Consider the following 17,195-nt stretch of genomic DNA (forward strand, 5'->3'; position numbering starts at 1 on the left):
TTTCGATTTTATTCTCTAAGTAGTTCAACTTTATTCTAGTAGTATTTTGCCTTTATTCTCGAAATATTTTGACTTTATTCTCGTAGTATTTTTTACTTTACTCTCATAGTATTTTGACTTTATTCTTGAAATATTTTGACTTTATTATCGTAGTATTTAGGCTTTATTCTTATAACAGTTCGACTTTATTTTTGTAATTTCAACTTTATTCTCGAAATATTTCAACTTTATTCTCAAAATATTTTGACTTTATTCTCAAAATATTTCAACTTTATTCTCTGAATATTTTGACTTTATTCTCTGAGTATTTTGACTTTATTCTCGAAATATTTTGACTTTATTCTCAAAATATTTTGACTTTTTTTTTTATATTTCGACTTTATTCTCTTAGTATTTTGACTTTATTCTCGTAGTATTTTGACTTTATTCTAGTAGTATTTTGCCTTTATTCTCTAAATATTTTGACTTTGTTCTCGTAGTCTTTCGACTTTTATTCTCGCAGTATTTTTTACTTTACTCTCATAGTATTTTGACTTTATTCTTGAAATATTTTAACTTTATTATCGTAGTATTTAGGCTTTATTCTCATAACAGTTCGACTTTATTTTTGTCATTTCAACTTTATTCTCGAAATATTTCAACTTTATTCTCGAAATATTTCGACTTTATTCTCAAAATATTTCAACTTTATTCTCAGAGTATTTTGACTTTATTCTCTTAGTATTTTGACTTTATTCTCGAAATATTTTGACTTTATTCTCGAAATATTTCAACTTTATTCTCGAAATATTTCGACTTTATTCTCGAAATATTTTGACTTTATTCTCAAAATATTTCAACTTTATTCTCTGAGTATTTTGACTTTATTCTCGTAGTATTTTGACTTTATTCTCAAAATATTTCGACTTTATTCTCTGAGTATTTTGACTTTATTCTCTTAGTATTTTGACTCTATTCTCGAAATATTTTGACTTTATTCTATAAATCTTTTGACTTTATTTGTGTAATATTTAGACTTTATTCATATAGTATTTTGACATTATTCTTGAAATATTTCGACTTTATTCTCGTAATTTCTACTTTATTCTCGAAATATTTTGACTTTATTCTCGTAGTATTTTGGACTTCATACTCGTAGTATTATGACTTTATTCTCAAAATATTTCGACTTTATTCTCGTAGTATTTTGACTTTATTCTCGATGGTGATGATGATGGTGGAGCGTTTGAAGCATGAGGGGACTTCACACAGCTCCAGTGATCGGTAAGAAGGTCTGTGTGAAGATGGGGGCCAGCTGATCAGCACAGGTTTTTAGGCAGGCTGGTGACACACCGTCTGGGCCTGGTGCTTTCCTTCTTTTGTTCTTTCTGAAGACCTGGCACACATCTTCTTCACTGATTTGAATCGTAGGTGTGGGGGAGAGAGGGGTTGCTGGAGGTGTTAATGGTTGTGTGGAGAGGTGTTCAGGGTGGGTGTGGGGTGATTTTTCAAAACGACAATAAAACTCGATCAGGTCATCTGCCAGGTGTTGATTCTCCAGAGTGCTGGATGATGGTGACTTGTAACTGGTGATATCCTTCATTTATTTCCAGACTGAAAGCAGGCTCACTGGAAGAGATGTTTTTCCTTAGCTTGTCAGAATAATTCCTCTTTGCCACTCTGATCTCCTTTTCCAGTGTGTATTTGGCCTGTTTGTATAAGACTTTATCCCCTTTTCTGTAAGCATCTTCTTTGGCCTGACGGAGCTGTCTGAGGTTTGCAGTGAACCATGGTTTGTCAATGTTGTAGATTAGATGAGTCCTGGAAGGAATGCACATATCCTCACAGAAACTGATATATGATGTTAGTCTCTTTGAGCTCGTCCAGATCGGTGGCAGCAGCTTCAATAACAGTCTAATCAGTGAGAGAGAAACAGGCTTGTAAATAAAGCTCTGTTTCATTAGTCCATCTTTTAACAGTTCTTAATACAGGTTTTGCAGACTTAAGTTTCTGCCTGTAGGTCGGAATAAGATGAACCAAACAGTGATCAGAGAGTACTAAAGCTGCTCGTGGAACCGAGTGATATGCATCCTTTATTGTTGTGTAACAGTGATCCAATATATTACTGTCTCTGGTGTAGGGCTGAAATGATTAGTCGACATTGTCGACAATAAAAAATTGTCGACAAATATTCTTGTTGTCGAGAAATCGTTTGATCACGTGACCTAATGTAAGGGCCTGCAATATCACAATTTGACCGCTACGGCGCTGTAGCGCTAGAGTGTATGCTCAACATTCAAATATATGACCAGTGTTTTCTGTAGCAGTTTGCAGCGTTCTTCAGAAACCCTCCACCTTCCCCAGCTCCACCTGTATAGATCTGCTACGAGGTGATTCATGTATGCTACAGTATATGGGGGTTATTCATATGTGTTATATGTGCAGCAGCAGTATTTCTTACATGCTCACAGCAGCATGTTGTGGATGTATTAGCAGCAGCAGCATAGCAGATCTATTCTGACAAGACCAAATACATTTACATTGTCATGTACATAGACTGTACATAGAGTTGTCATGACAGAACTGTGAGTTTTTGTGGTTATGTCAAATCACTGCCTGTCCAGCAGAGGGAAACAGAGAGATGTAGGGTTAGGGTAAAGGGATAGAAAACACAGTTTGTTTGTGTGTGTGTGTGTGTCAGTGTGTGTGACTCTTTGCTCAGTCTGAGTTTCTTTCTGAAGGCAGAGCTCCTGTGAGTCGTCTGGATTCATGTGGAGGACTCCAGTCCAAACCTTTAGGATTTTGATGTGTTTTGTTTTCTTTGGATTTATACTTCATTTTTTTCCACTTAAAGTTTTCTGTGAATCTTTACTCTATCTTCAGATTTTTGTGTGTTTATTATCCAGGACTCCAATTAAAGGCTTGATTTTCCTGCAGTACAGGAGTGAAAAAAACACCTCACAATGTTTTAGTTGTTTATGAAAACCTGCAGCGCTCCTAGATGCCGAGGCCGGTGTAAAACAATGAAAAAAACACATGATCTTTCTATCACTTTGAAGATTTTATTAATTTACAGAACTTTTCTAAGTCTGGAAATGACCATTTTAAAAATTGCCTACTATTTCCAGGTTTTTCATGACTGTGGAATCGCTGCTAATTGAACATTACACGGAAACATAACCTCTGGTAATTCATTTCCAAAGGAACAAATCCTGACTTTGTATTCCTGCAGTTACTGTTCCATTTATGAAAGGAAATGTCACTGGTGTATTTAAAACCACATGGTAATGTAAAAGCTTCTGTCAGGGTTGGGTGCAGGGATAGAGCGAGGACTCAAATGCAGGAGGAAAATCGGGCTTTATTAATTATAAAATAAAATAAACAAACAAACAAAAACTACCCCGTAGGGGAAAACACACTGGCAAGGCAGGGCAAGACAAGGCAAGGCAAAGCAGGACAGGACAGGACTTCATGAGGGTAGGGTCGACGACGAACCAGCACGGGACTGCAAACACAAGGAGATTATAAAGGGAGCCAATGAGGAGGGTAATGAGGTAAACACAGGTGGGGAAATTTAACCAATAATTAGGAAACAAGGTGGGTGGGGTCAAGACAATTGACATGAGCACATGGCACATAGAACCAAACAAGACAAGCCATGTGCTCACACAAAACAAAAACACAAGCACATGGCCAGCAAAACAAATCACTAGCCATGTGCAAGACAGGACACGAACACGCAGCTAACGAGGAGACTCATAAGCTGCATGTTCACCAAACATGACAAACATGAAAGCACAGATCAAAACAAAACAAGAAAAAGCACGCGGCCGAAACCGAACCGCGTGCCGAACAAAACGCACACACACAGAGACAGAGGACAGAGGAGCGCACGACCCGAGCAAACTCGAAATCGCACGCTCCCCAGCAAGAACAAACCTGGAGCGTGAGTGTCCGAACCCCGACACGAAACCAGAACAGAGTCTGAACAAGACAGGAGTGCCGGGATCCGAACACCACGCCCCAACATGAAACAGAGCACGCAGACAAGAGAGCGCGCAGCTCGAGCACACTCGAAGCCACGCGCTCACCAAAAAACAAGACAAGAAGGGAGTGTCAGGGCTCCGTCACAAAACCATGAATAAACTAGACCGAAGTGACAGAACCCTGACACTACCCCTCCCCAAAGGGACGCCACCTGGCGTCCCTAAGGAGGACATCAAAAACAAGACAGAAACATGACAAAAGACAAGACTAGTACAAACCTGAGAACACAAGACAGACAGGGGTCAACACACAGAGACAAGGAAGGGTGGGAGGGGGGGAAGCCAAGCCAGTGCCAGAAACTAAGCCCAGGAAGTCTTTAGGATGGTCCAGGGTGGGACGGGAGGGTTGAGCCAGGGAGGCTCCAACAGTTCTGGAGTCCTGGCTGAGGGCCAGGGTGGAGCTGGAGGGACGGACCAGTGGGGCTCCAGCCTTTCAGGAGTCCTGGCTGCGGGCCAGGGTGGAGCAGGAGGGACGGACCAGGCGGGCTCCAGCAGTCCAGGAGTCCTGGCTGAGGGCCAGGGTGGAGCTGGAGGGACGGACCAGACGGGCTCCAGCAGTCCAGGAGTCCTGGCTGGGGACCAGGGTGGAGCTGGAGGGACGGACCAGGCGGGCTCTAGCGCCTCTGGAACCCCGGCAGGAGGCCAGAGCAGGACCAGCAACTTGGCAGCCGACAAGGCCATCAGAGAAAGGAGCTTGGGCGGCGCTGGCAGGCCAAGGAGGTTGAGCGGAGCCGGCAGGGCAAGGAGCTTGAGTCTGGGCAGAGACTGCAGGGCAAGGGGCTTGGGCGGCACCGGCAGGGCAAGGGGCTTGAGTCTGGGCAGAGACTGCAGGGAAAGGAGCTTGGGCGGCGCCGGCAGGGCAAGGAGCTCGGGCGGCGCTGGCATCAGGGCAAGCCGCTCGGGTGGGGCCGGCAGGGCAAGAAGTTCTGGTGGGGCCGGCAGGGCAAGAAGCTTGGGCGGGGCCGGCAGGGCAAGGGGCTTGAGTCTGGGCAGAGACTGCAGGGCAAGGAGCTTGGGCGGCGCCGGCAGGGCAAGGAGCTCGGGCGGCGCCGGCATCAGGGCAAGCCGCTCGGGTGGGGCCGGCAGGGCAAGCAGCTCGGGCGGGGCCGGCAGGGCAAGCAGCTCGGGCGGGGCCGGCAGGGCAAGCAGCTCGGGCGGGGCCGGCAGGGCAAGCAGCTTGGGCGGGGCCGGCAGGGCAAGCAGCTTGGGCGGGGCCGGCAGGGCAAGCAGCTTGGGCGGGGCCGGCAGGGCAAGCAGCTTGGGTGACTCAGAGATGGCCTCCTGGCCAGCAGAGGGCTCTGGAACGGCCTCCAGGCCTTGAAGGGTGGAAGAAGCCTTCCTCCTGTTCCTCCTCCTCCTCCTCCGTCTCTGAGAGTGGGGAACTGCTGCATCGCCGTCGGGCGATGCTGGGGGCTCTGCAGCTTCATCAGCCGCCGCTGGGGGCGCTGCAGCTCCGTCGGTCGCCCCTGGGGACGCTGCAGCTTCATCAGCCGCCACTGGGGAAGCTGCAGCTTCGTTGACCACCACCTGAGGTACACCAGCCTCCTTAGCTTGGGAACGGGCCAGGAACTCCACCCATTCCCAAAAAGTCAGGTGGTCCAGCCCCCTCATCCTCCACCAGTTGAGGGGCTCGTCAAGGGCACTGTTGAAAAGATCCTTGAGGGCCGGATCATTGAACCCCAACCCCTCTGCAGCACCACTGAACTCCAGGGCGAACCTCCTGACATCAGTGCCCTGTTGACGGAGGGAGCTCAGGGCCTTGAACTGGAGGATGCGTTGGTAGAGGGGGCTGGAGAGAGTGGAGGGTGGTGGATGGCGCAAGCCCTTCCTCCGCTGAGTCCTCATCTGGCTGGTTCGTTCTGTCAGGGTTGGGTGCAGGGATAGAGCGAGGACTCAAATGCAGGAGGAAAATCGGGCTTTATTAATTATAAAATAAAATAAACAAACAAACAAAAACTACCCCGTAGGGGAAAACACACTGGCAAGGCAGGGCAAGACAAGGCAAGGCAAAGCAGGACAGGACAGGACTTCATGAGGGTAGGGTCGACGACGAACCAGCACGGGACTGCAAACACAAGGAGATTATAAAGGGAGCCAATGAGGAGGGTAATGAGGTAAACACAGGTGGGGAAATTTAACCAATAATTAGGAAACAAGGTGGGTGGGGTCAAGACAATTGACATGAGCACATGGCACATAGAACCAAACAAGACAAGCCATGTGCTCACACAAAACAAAAACACAAGCACATGGCCAGCAAAACAAATCACTAGCCATGTGCAAGACAGGACACGAACACGCAGCTAACGAGGAGACTCATAAGCTGCATGTTCACCAAACATGACAAACATGAAAGCACAGATCAAAACAAAACAAGAAAAAGCACGCGGCCGAAACCGAACCGCGTGCCGAACAAAACGCACACACACAGAGACAGAGGACAGAGGAGCGCACGACCCGAGCAAACTCGAAATCGCACGCTCCCCAGCAAGAACAAACCTGGAGCGTGAGTGTCCGAACCCCGACACGAAACCAGAACAGAGTCTGAACAAGACAGGAGTGCCGGGATCCGAACACCACGCCCCAACATGAAACAGAGCACGCAGACAAGAGAGCGCGCAGCTCGAGCACACTCGAAGCCACGCGCTCACCAAAAAACAAGACAAGAAGGGAGTGTCAGGGCTCCGTCACAAAACCATGAATAAACTAGACCGAAGTGACAGAACCCTGACAGCTTCACTCTCATTCTTCATGAAGCCTTGAACATTTCTCTAAGTAGTAATGGTTTTCATGAGCTCAGTCATTTTGGCTTGTGTGTTCTGACTCTGTTCTCACTATGAACAAATCATGATTGGTCCTACATGCTGTGATTTAATCAGCAGATGTGTTTATGACTGATGATTAATTGGCCTCTGCTGATGACTGATAGTGGAGTCTCTCTCATCAGATGAGTCTGTATGGCTGTAAGTGCTATGAATGTCATTGATTGGCCTGCATCTTACTCTGTAAGTACATGAGCACGTCTGTGAAGCTCAGTCTGAGCGCATCTGCCGTTACAGTGGACATAGAGAATCTCACTGAGTGAGTTAGATGAAGTCAGTCACACTGTCAGAGTCATTGTAATGCAAATCTCACATCATTGCACGCTAGGGTTTGTTGCAGTCAGACAGTATGTGTCTGGACTTACACCTTTAGCTGGTCTGTCACTGGACAGTTGACTCCTGATATCTGTATTGTACAAACTGGATATTGTTTGATATTCATCAGTAGTAACTATTATGAACTGTATATTTCACCACATAATATTTTTATTAATAATTAGGGATGCACGTTATTTATCGGACCGATAAATTATCGACCGATATGAGAGAAAATGACATCATTTTTATTGCTCCGATAAATAAATGAAATCCGATAACTAGATTCAATAAAGTATGCTTGCTGGTAAATCAATCCATCAGTCCGATTTATCTGAGATTCATCTTCTTTCCGAGTGCAAGTGATTGCAGCTTTAAACTGCAGTGACTCTCAGCATGTGTTGTGCTCATTACGTCATCATTTGCGAATATGTCTTCGCCGGTCTGGAAGTTTTTCTCGGTGGCAGAGGAGGACAATGCCATTGCTATTTCCAACGCATGTTCAGCAAGGATTCTGAAAGGAGGAAAAAAGGCATCAAGTAGGGTTGTGACAGTGAGGAAATTTTCCCACTGGTTAATCGCCGTGTGTCAACACCTTACCGGTATCACCTCGGTGGATGGGGGATGGACGTCGTTTGAGTCTTCTCTCTTTTCCTCGCTTTCCTTCGGTTTTAAATAGCTTGTAAGCTCTGTGCGCATTTTATTGTCACTTTCAAATTAGTGGCAATTCGGCATCAAGCAGTTGTTTGTTTTTAGTTCGCTTGAGTTTTCTCACTTTCCTTTGCTTAAATAGCTTGTAAAAGCACCGTGCGTATTTTATTTTAAATTTTCAATTAACGGCAATTCGGCATCAATTACAACATAGAACATATAGCTAACTTTTATTAACAAAACGAATAAAAATGCACCATGCTATATGCCTAATATAAAATAACAGATAACTTACAAATTTTAAATATGCATGGTAGGCCTATACAAAACTGAAAATCAGTAAAGACTGAGGAACAAATAATTATAAAACGTAGAGCATTTATTAGTGAAATGGACAGTTTTGAGGCACGGACTGCATACACCTTGATGTAAAATAATGGGAAAAATATCACAGTTTAAATAAAATAAAAATCAGCAAATACTGTGGCTAAATGAGAAACGAATGTTTAAAAAATAAATAAATAAATAGACCTTCCAATATCACCTTAGATAAATGGCAGGTCTACAGGCTTTTCAAAATCCAAAAATATTTTTAAAACAGGCGCTTTTACATTTGGATTTGAAACTCTTCTGCCATCGTCTTGTCTTTTTCCCCTCACTCTTGTCAGTCAGCTCGACTCACTCTCCTCAGGTGATAAATTAAATCTGATCTGTGATGCGCGACTGTCGTTCGTTCACAAAAATGAACCGAAATACATGCCTCACAGACATGATAAATATATCTAAAGAAAGCTTTAAATTGCTACTTAACGAAATAAATCTAAATGAAAACAAAAACTATTTAATACAATTGTTATCTGTGAAGATTCACTTCTCTCTAAAGGCACGTCTAACGAGGAGATGGTGAATCCTTACTATTTTTCCCCGGACACATTCATGGTAATTACTTTTGCTGGGGCTTTTTCTTTATTGTGTGTATTTGAAGCAGAACTCTTCAGCTGTGCTGACGACTCACTGCTGCTGTGGAACACTAAACACCGTCGAGCCGCTCTTGACAGTCGCGGACTCATGTTGTTTCCTCCAGCGCCGCAATTTGTTTTCATCAATAATTGATGGATGTCTAAAATATAAAGATAAGGAGAAGCCTAAAACAGGCCCGAGGCCCGGCCCGCATCTGAACTATGACATGAATATTGGCCCGAAGCCCAGCCCTAGGGACATAAAAAAGTAGGAGCCCGATTTTAAATTAAATTTAAAATAATAATAATAATAATTGGGAGCTAAAAGTGTGTTGTAATGCAAGCGTTACTGAACATGTACCGAGTAAAATATTACTGAAAATGTATTAGTAATGCCTTACACTACTGCGTTACAGCAAATAGTAATACGTTACTGTAATGCATTACTTTTGTAACGCCTTACTCCCAACAGTGCTTAAAGACTATATAACTTTCTCATCCTCGTGCACTAAAAACATTGAATAGATGCATTTCTTTATGCATGAAATATTTGAATATAAATTTGTTGTTAATGAGTTGTTAATTGCAGATAAACCATAGTTCTGTCATAATTCTGTTAAACCATTTCTGTTACAAAGTACTGTGGTGCCTTACACAAAAAAAAAAAAAAAAACATTTGAAGAGTCAGGACTGATGTTTGCTATAGTTAGGCCAGAGCTACTAAAATATCAGTTTAATCAGTGAATCTTAGATTTTGTATTCTCCTGGGTGCACAAACTGCAGATTATATGAAAATTATAATATAAAAATATGAACTTATCAGTATCGGCATCGGCCATGAGAAGGACTTAATTATCGGTTATCGGTATTGGTTAAAATTTTTCATATCGTGCATCCCTATTAATAATTGCTGTTTCCTACAACTGACCAACAGAACTGTTTTACTGCATTATTGCACCGGTGTTGTGCTTGTTGTGTTTATTCAGAGTAAATTGGGAGTGATTTTTAGCTGATTACATGCTGGAGGTCAGGCTCAGTTTGCACAGCGAGAAGCGGAATCATCTGTGCTGTCAGACTCAGAATGGTTTAGAAAGAGAGGAGCGACAGCTTCAACTGCAGCTGCATGACCGTATGTTAAATATAGCCACATGGGTTCAGGAGTTACCACAGTCTGCTGCTGCATCAAGAAATGCAACTTGAATCTCTGTTACTCGAGGAGAAGGCAATACGTCAATTCTATGCAGTGATGCTGCTGGGTTCTCTGGGCCAGAGTTCATCTCAGATTGTAAAAAACACAGTGAAAATGTGTGCTGTACTGAGATGAGTCCACATTTCAAATTGTTTCCGGGAAAAATGGATTTTAAGTTCTCAGTCCCAAAGACCAAAGGGACCATCCAGACTTTCATCAGTGACAGAAGCAAAAGCAAACGTTTGCACTGGTCATTCAGAGTCAGGAGCCCAGATCCTTCATCAGATCCTGAGCGTCAGGGTCACAGTCTTTAGGGGTGTGATTCCTCACTGGTTCCACCATTCAATTTGATTACGATTATCTTGTCAATGAAGCGATTTGATTCTATATCACAATGCATCTCGTCCGCAATTTATAATACGGCAAATGGCTACATTTTCATATTCATTTTATATCAAATTTATTTTGAACATTTTTTAATCAATTATACAAGCATTCTACTTTTTAAAACAAATATAAATTAATACTAAATCAAAACAATTGTTATGAATTTAGCCAACTTGAATATAAATTCAAATCCTATCAGCAAATATAGAGTAATAAAGGGGAAAAAGACAATTACAAGTGATAAACAAAAAGTACTTTCAGTATCTGAGAGTGTTTTAAGTATCCGAAAGTTTACAGACAATCATAGTTATGGGTTTTTCTTTTTTCTCAGCATTATTGCTGCTTGATTATTACTGATGAGATCATAGACAGTGGCAGCTTTAACAGGCTGCTTTCACACTAATGCACAGATCTGTTTCCACATAACAGATGTTTTGTCCTGTTCGGAAAACATAACTCACTGTGTTTACATCAGTTTCATAAAAGTATTCAGAGAGTGTGTTTAACCGCAGCCGCAAGCTTCAGCACGAACAAACACAAAGTGCTGTGAAGTTCTGTCAGTACGTGAGTTTGTGCATCTAAGTTTTGCACACACTTGCCATTTGTGGGGTAAAAAACTAAGCTCAGAATCGATTCTAGAATCACTGAAGAGAGAATCGCAATGCATCGGAGCATCGATTACTTCCAACACCGCTAATAGTCTTCCAGTCATCCAAAAACATAAGAAATAAAATCAGCATACTGTGAAAAGCTCTCAGACTCCCAGCGTCTGTCAGTCTGGAGATCTGACCCTCCTCGTGTTTCTCACGCAGGTACAACCCGTCCTCCTCGTGACGGCGAGCTCCATGGTGTGGACTATAACTTCCTGTCTCCGGAGGACTTCCTGGAGCTGGAGCGGAGCGGAGGACTGCTAGAGATAGGAGCGTATGACGGTCAGTCACAAACCCTCAGTCTATCATCATCACCACACAGAGCTTCACATCGCCATAAAACCCTTGCCCATGCCCAAAGACAGCATTACCATGCTAGCATAGCAAAAACCAAAGCAGAGGGAACTCAACTTTGAGCATCTCAGACACTTTGATGGATGCGCATTGTTTACAGGAACATTTGATAAACACCCATTTATCAGTATAGGACAGAGAAATACTTGACCGTATTACTGACGTTAATGATATCCAGAAGTCACTCGCCCTCTTTGTATGACTGAACTGAACTTTTTTAACAAGCATGAATTATAATGTGTAAGATTGTGTCTTTAACTCATTCACTGATTTTTGTGAGCATGTGTCCAAATTTACAATTTGACAACAAAATTTTAAAAGCCATTATAATGTAAAAAAAAATGATTAGGGATGCATTAAATAAATTTGATGGCGACATGTTTTGTGAGGCTCATTTAAATCCAACTATGAATAGAGTATTCTTCAAGCAGTCTTCAGTGCATTGATGTGTGTGTCAGACTCCAGTATGAATGCTGTGGCTGTTAGCTTCTGTGCTGAATGTTTTTGGCTACAACACTCAGAAATGTCTGTGTGCTTCTGCAAAAACACTGCCACACTCTGTAAAACTCATCAGTTTTAGAGGAAAGCCCACAGACGCCTCTGCTGTGTTCTCCTGTACTGAGCCGAGTGTGTGTGTGTGTGTGTGTTTTACAAATCTCTCTTTCTCTGCCATGCTTTCTGTCCGTCTTTCTTTTCAAGCATGCTAATGGGTTCCTGGTTGCCTAGGTAACTATTATGGGACACCCAAGCCACCCATCCAGCCTCTCAGTAGGACAGTGATTACCCATGATGCTTTGCGACACAGTTGCACTGGTTCCCAGAAGTGCTGCGATTGCGTGAAGCATGCAGGAGTAGAGCAGACAGCTTTGCAGGAGGATGCAGACATGAACAACACGTTTACAGGTGAGTGTGTGTGTGTGTGTATGTGTGAATGATCAGATCACGTACTGAGATCAGACAGGCTTATTTCTGAGTGTGTGTGTGTGTGTGTTTAAGAGAGTATTACTGCTAGTGTGAGTTTGTAACTGCAGGATAAACAGAGCAGAGCAGAATCTCGTCTGCCAGTGAGAGGCGGCTGCTTCAGTGAAGCTCTACTGACTGAAGGCTTTATTTTGCAAGGGTCTCGTCTGTAGCGACTCTGAACACTGCTAGCTGTGTGCTATTAGCATTCTGCTGCCGTCTGGTCTCAGCTGCAGTCCTGGACATGAGCTGTATGAGCCTGGATGAACACAACTGAAGGCACCGCGACCAACAAAACACATGAAGATCCGATGATTATGAGCTTACTGTATTCCTGTACTGAACAGTCAGTTAGTTCAGTCTAATCAAAGAATCAGTTTACATTTAATTCAGTACCAAAAGGATCCATAGAAGCTGTTCATAAAACCTTACAGGAATCAATTTGCATTTCAGTGACTAGAGAAAACTGAATAATAATAATAATAAAAAAACATGAAATCTAATTCATCTAATTGGACAGGCACAGGCCCATAGCTAGGTGGATATCGTTTGAATTTTATTGATATCGATTCCAATTCTTATCAATTCGATTCTAATAAAAAAATCTGATAAAAAAATTCAAGTCAAACGTATTTATTCTGTCTTTTTATGAAGCGTTCTGTTGCAGCTGAATAACATCAGCAAGAATCAGCAGCAGCACTTTTACACTTAGGAACGTTTGCCTATGGTTTTAACAAAAATACCACAGCAAAAACAACTAGACTAATATAAATATCAAAAATTCAGTTGTTAAAGACAAGTAAACGGTATGTAATAAAATAGGAACAAACAAATCAATAAGCAGTAGCATAAATAACAGAAGAAATTTCAGGTACAGAAAATGAAATCAAAAGTTTAAAAACACTGAATAGTTTTCTTTTCATAAATAAAATATAGATCAATCCTCATTAAAGTTAGGAAAGATGTTCAGTCAACATCAGTGAATGATTTTCTTTTGTTCTTTGATTAACATCAATGACAGGCAGCACATGTTTATTAGGCTGCTGTCTGTTTCACTTAAAAACAGCTGTGTTTATGATGAAATACTGATGTGTTTTTGTGCATATTGATGGGTAAATGTGAAAGAGAAGTCAGTAGTGGTGCAGTGCACGGACACAGGCCGGGATCCCACGCTTCAGATGTGTGCACAAGCTCTTTCCCCTACTGCGCTTACATTGTTTAAAATCGCATTAACATGCGAATGCAGGAATCGAACACTGAATCGAAATGCACGTGTCTTATCGAATCCCCAGTTCTTGGTAATTTGGAGCTGGCTCTGGATACCCAGCTCTACTCACAGCAGGATTGTGTTTGAGGAGGCATGTGCATGTGTTTGTGACTCTTCTCTTGTGTCTCCTCCCACTCCTCCTGTGTTTTACCCAGAGTTCTTAGCTCGTAGTCTCTTCCCCTCTCCCCTGCTGTGCACAGGAGACTCCAGCCGGCCGGAGGTGCGAGACAATGCCCCCAGCTATGTGCTGAACAACATGGCCACCTCGCCGCCGAGCCTTCCTCCGGACCAGGACCCCCTCGGAGCGCTGCCGGACAACTGGGAGATAGCCTACACCGAGAGCGGAGAGATCTACTTCATCGAGTAAGACACTTCACTCAGAGCCGCACTACAGGATCATACACTCACAATACACTCACACACACACACACACGTTTGTTTTTGTGAAAAGTGGGGACATCTCATAGGTGTAATGGTTTTTATACTGTACAAACTGTATGTGCTATTTCCCTACACCTAAACTTGGCCCTCACAGGAGGCCCTTCATTTCTACTTTCCCCCCAGAAACTCACTCTGTATGATTTATAAGCGTTTTGAAAAGTGGGGACATGGGGTCAATGTCCTGAAAAGTCACCTTCACCTTTTAATACCTGTGTCATTATACACATTTATGTCCTCATTTGTCACAAAAACGCGCACGCTCACACACACACACACACAGACACACACACACACACACACACACACAGACACACACACACACAGGCACACACACACAGGCACACACACACAGGCACACACACACACACACACACACACAGGCACACACACACACACACACACACACACCAAGATGTCGGTGAGCGTCTGTAAAATACTGTAGTAATGTATAGTAAATACTGTAGTGTTTTTGAACCATACTATAGTAAAGTACATGAATTAATTTGTTGTTCTAATTCTATAGTTGTTGTGGTAATATAACAACTATAGTAATATAAACAAATTAATTAACCTAATACAGTACTGAGTTTTCTACAACTACAGGGTATATTATACTACAATACATTATAGTTTACTGTAGTAAAAACTAAAGTATACTACAGTATTTATTATCAGTTCATTATAGTTAATACTACAGTATGCTGTAGCATTCATTAACAAAGGGTTGTAAATACTGTAATACGGTATAATACACTTTACTATGTTATGGTTCAAAAACTGTAGTATTTACTATAAATTACTATAGTATTTTTTCATGTGGGTAGTTTGTTTGTTCGGTGTGCTTGACTCGTTAGCTCTCATCGGGAACGCTGATTGGATGTTCAGTTTAGCGAATTAGTCAATGCTTGAGAATTAAAGTGAAAGTGATGAAAACGAGTAAACGAAGGCAGCACAGACAAAAGGTTGTTCTAATGTTGTGTGATCTTACCCAAGCATTCCGATATGCAAATATTTTTATAACATAAGGCGCTTAAAATGATGAAGTTATCAACAAAACTCATATTCAAAATGGTAAGCAAGCGCTGCTTTGTTTTTGTTTTGTATATCTGCGTTTATCTTGTATATCCTTGTTTCGGTTTCTCATTTTAAATGACGGATATTTACTATTGATATCTGCTGATATAGACAGCTAGCTCCTCTCACGCAGGCGCAGAATGCAGATGTTAGTTTGCAGTCGGCTGTAGTCAGTGCAGTGTTCAGGCGCAGCTTTTTGGTCCAGACGCTGCTGACTTGAGGAGACAACACCATCGCTGCTAGTTCTTTGAAGACGGCTTGATGTGTCCTGTCCTTTAGGTCTGGTGGTGTACTGTCACCAATCATGTGTTTGACACGATCTCAGCTCACGCTTCAGAAATCTGTGACTGACCATTTCATTACTGTCATATTAACACCAGTGGTGATGTTGTTTACAGCCACAACACAAAGACCACCTCGTGGATAGACCCTCGATGTCAGGACAAACATCCCAAACCTCTGGAGGACTGTGACGATGATGGTAAGAAGGCATCATCCATCATCATCCACCGCTGGACCGCTCTGTTCCAGTATCATCTCATGCTTATGAAACCATGTTACTTAGTGTGTTCACTACATGGGAGACACACTTAAATTCACACACACTTGTGCATAGGCAGTGGCTCTCAAGCGGTGGCCCACGAGAGGGCCCCAAGATGACCATGAAAATAAGATAAAACAATTAGAAATCAAAATTTTCCTTATTTTGTTAACAAGTGTTTTTCACTGGAGTCTTGGAAAACCTGGATATTTGAGGGAATTTTACCATGGGATTTTAGACCTGAATGGAAATGAATAGAAATTAAACATTACAAAATCTTTGCCCTTAATCTTTGTCCAGTAATTCACAAAGAGCTGGAAAAGCAGGGCCTTCAGATATTGTTGAGGACCTGGAGCAGAGCTGTCATAGAGTAAGCTCAGCGTCAGATTCATTCATCAGAGCGTCGCTGAAGATCTGCCCGACCTGATGAATGCGGTTTGGGCTCCGGAAGAGCGAGTCCCTGCACGCTGTGACCAGCAGAGGGCCTCTTTCCTCAGCAGTCCCCATTACTGCCATCATGAACACCAAAATCTGAATATCATGAGGAAAAAAGATTTCTAAACAAGCCTTAAACAGAGACGCATCTCTGTCTGTGTTCAACATCAATATTCAACATACAAACACATCAATATTCAGCCTAAAGGAAACTGGAAGGTTGCTGCTTTACTCAAAGCATTGATGATTAAATGAAGCTGTCTGTATTGAGAAAAGTGTTATACAAATTAAAATGGACTTGACTTAAAAATACGCAGTTCTTATGTAAGAACTGTATAAATATACATTAAATGTATTTCAGGAGATGTGTGATGTGTTTACTGAGGATGATCTGATGTAAATCTGGTCTGACAGATGATAGGCTTACGTATATTCAACAACAGTCTGCTTATCATTCTACTTTAAACACGGCACGTAAGAATTATTATTCAAATATAATTAGTGATGCTGCAACTAATCCCAAGTCTCTGTTTAGGGCTGTTGATTAACTTCTTAAACCAGCTAAGGACATTGTTCACTCTTCTGCTGATCAGTGTAATAAGTTTCTCAGTTACTTCACTGGCAAGATTGAGAGCATATACTGTTCTGTTCGTTAATCCCTAGTACCTCTAGGGATTAACCTCTGTTCATTGATATTCAGCCTCTAAATCCTCCAATCACAACTCTTTTGAATTTTGAAATGGTTGGAATTGACTTTATTGCAAATTACAGTTAAGTATATGAACACTACTTATAGTATATTAGATCCACTTTCTTGTTCAGTCATTAAGAACTGTCTTGAGTCTGTTTGTCCTCATATAACTTCAATTGTGAATTTATCACTGATATCTGGAGTTGTTACTTCAGAACTAGAAACAGCTGCCATTACCCCAGTCCTCAAAAAGCCTGGCTGGCAGTGATGTGTCTGATTTATCTAACTACAGGCCAAATTCTAACCTTCCATTTCTGGCTAAGGTTTTGGAGCGTGTTGTGGCCACCAGGGTTATTATAGTTTTGCATTTTTCATTAGTTTTTATTTTTATTTCGTTTTGACTTTTTGTTTTCAAATTCAGTTTAGTTTTAATT

The 17,195-nt window shown here is 42.1% G+C and overlaps 1 protein-coding gene across 1 annotated transcript in view; it reads left to right on the forward strand.

Annotated features, from left to right (window-relative positions):
- magi1a (membrane associated guanylate kinase, WW and PDZ domain containing 1a) overlaps positions 1-17,195 on the forward strand; it is an 82,657-nt gene that overhangs the window by 17,126 nt on the left and 48,336 nt on the right. Inside the window, exons 2-5 of the mRNA XM_079382647.1 lie at positions 11,161-11,280; positions 12,079-12,255; positions 13,735-13,942; positions 15,493-15,575. Of these exons, the coding sequence (XP_079238773.1) occupies positions 12,237-12,255; positions 13,735-13,942; positions 15,493-15,575 (310 nt within the window). The 5' untranslated portion in view covers positions 11,161-11,280; positions 12,079-12,236. The remainder of the gene's footprint in view (positions 1-11,160; positions 11,281-12,078; positions 12,256-13,734; positions 13,943-15,492; positions 15,576-17,195) is intronic.

Source organism: Barbus barbus (assembly GCF_936440315.1).
Source record: "Barbus barbus genome assembly, chromosome: 28".
In the NCBI taxonomy this organism is placed as follows: Eukaryota; Metazoa; Chordata; class Actinopteri; order Cypriniformes; family Cyprinidae; genus Barbus; species Barbus barbus.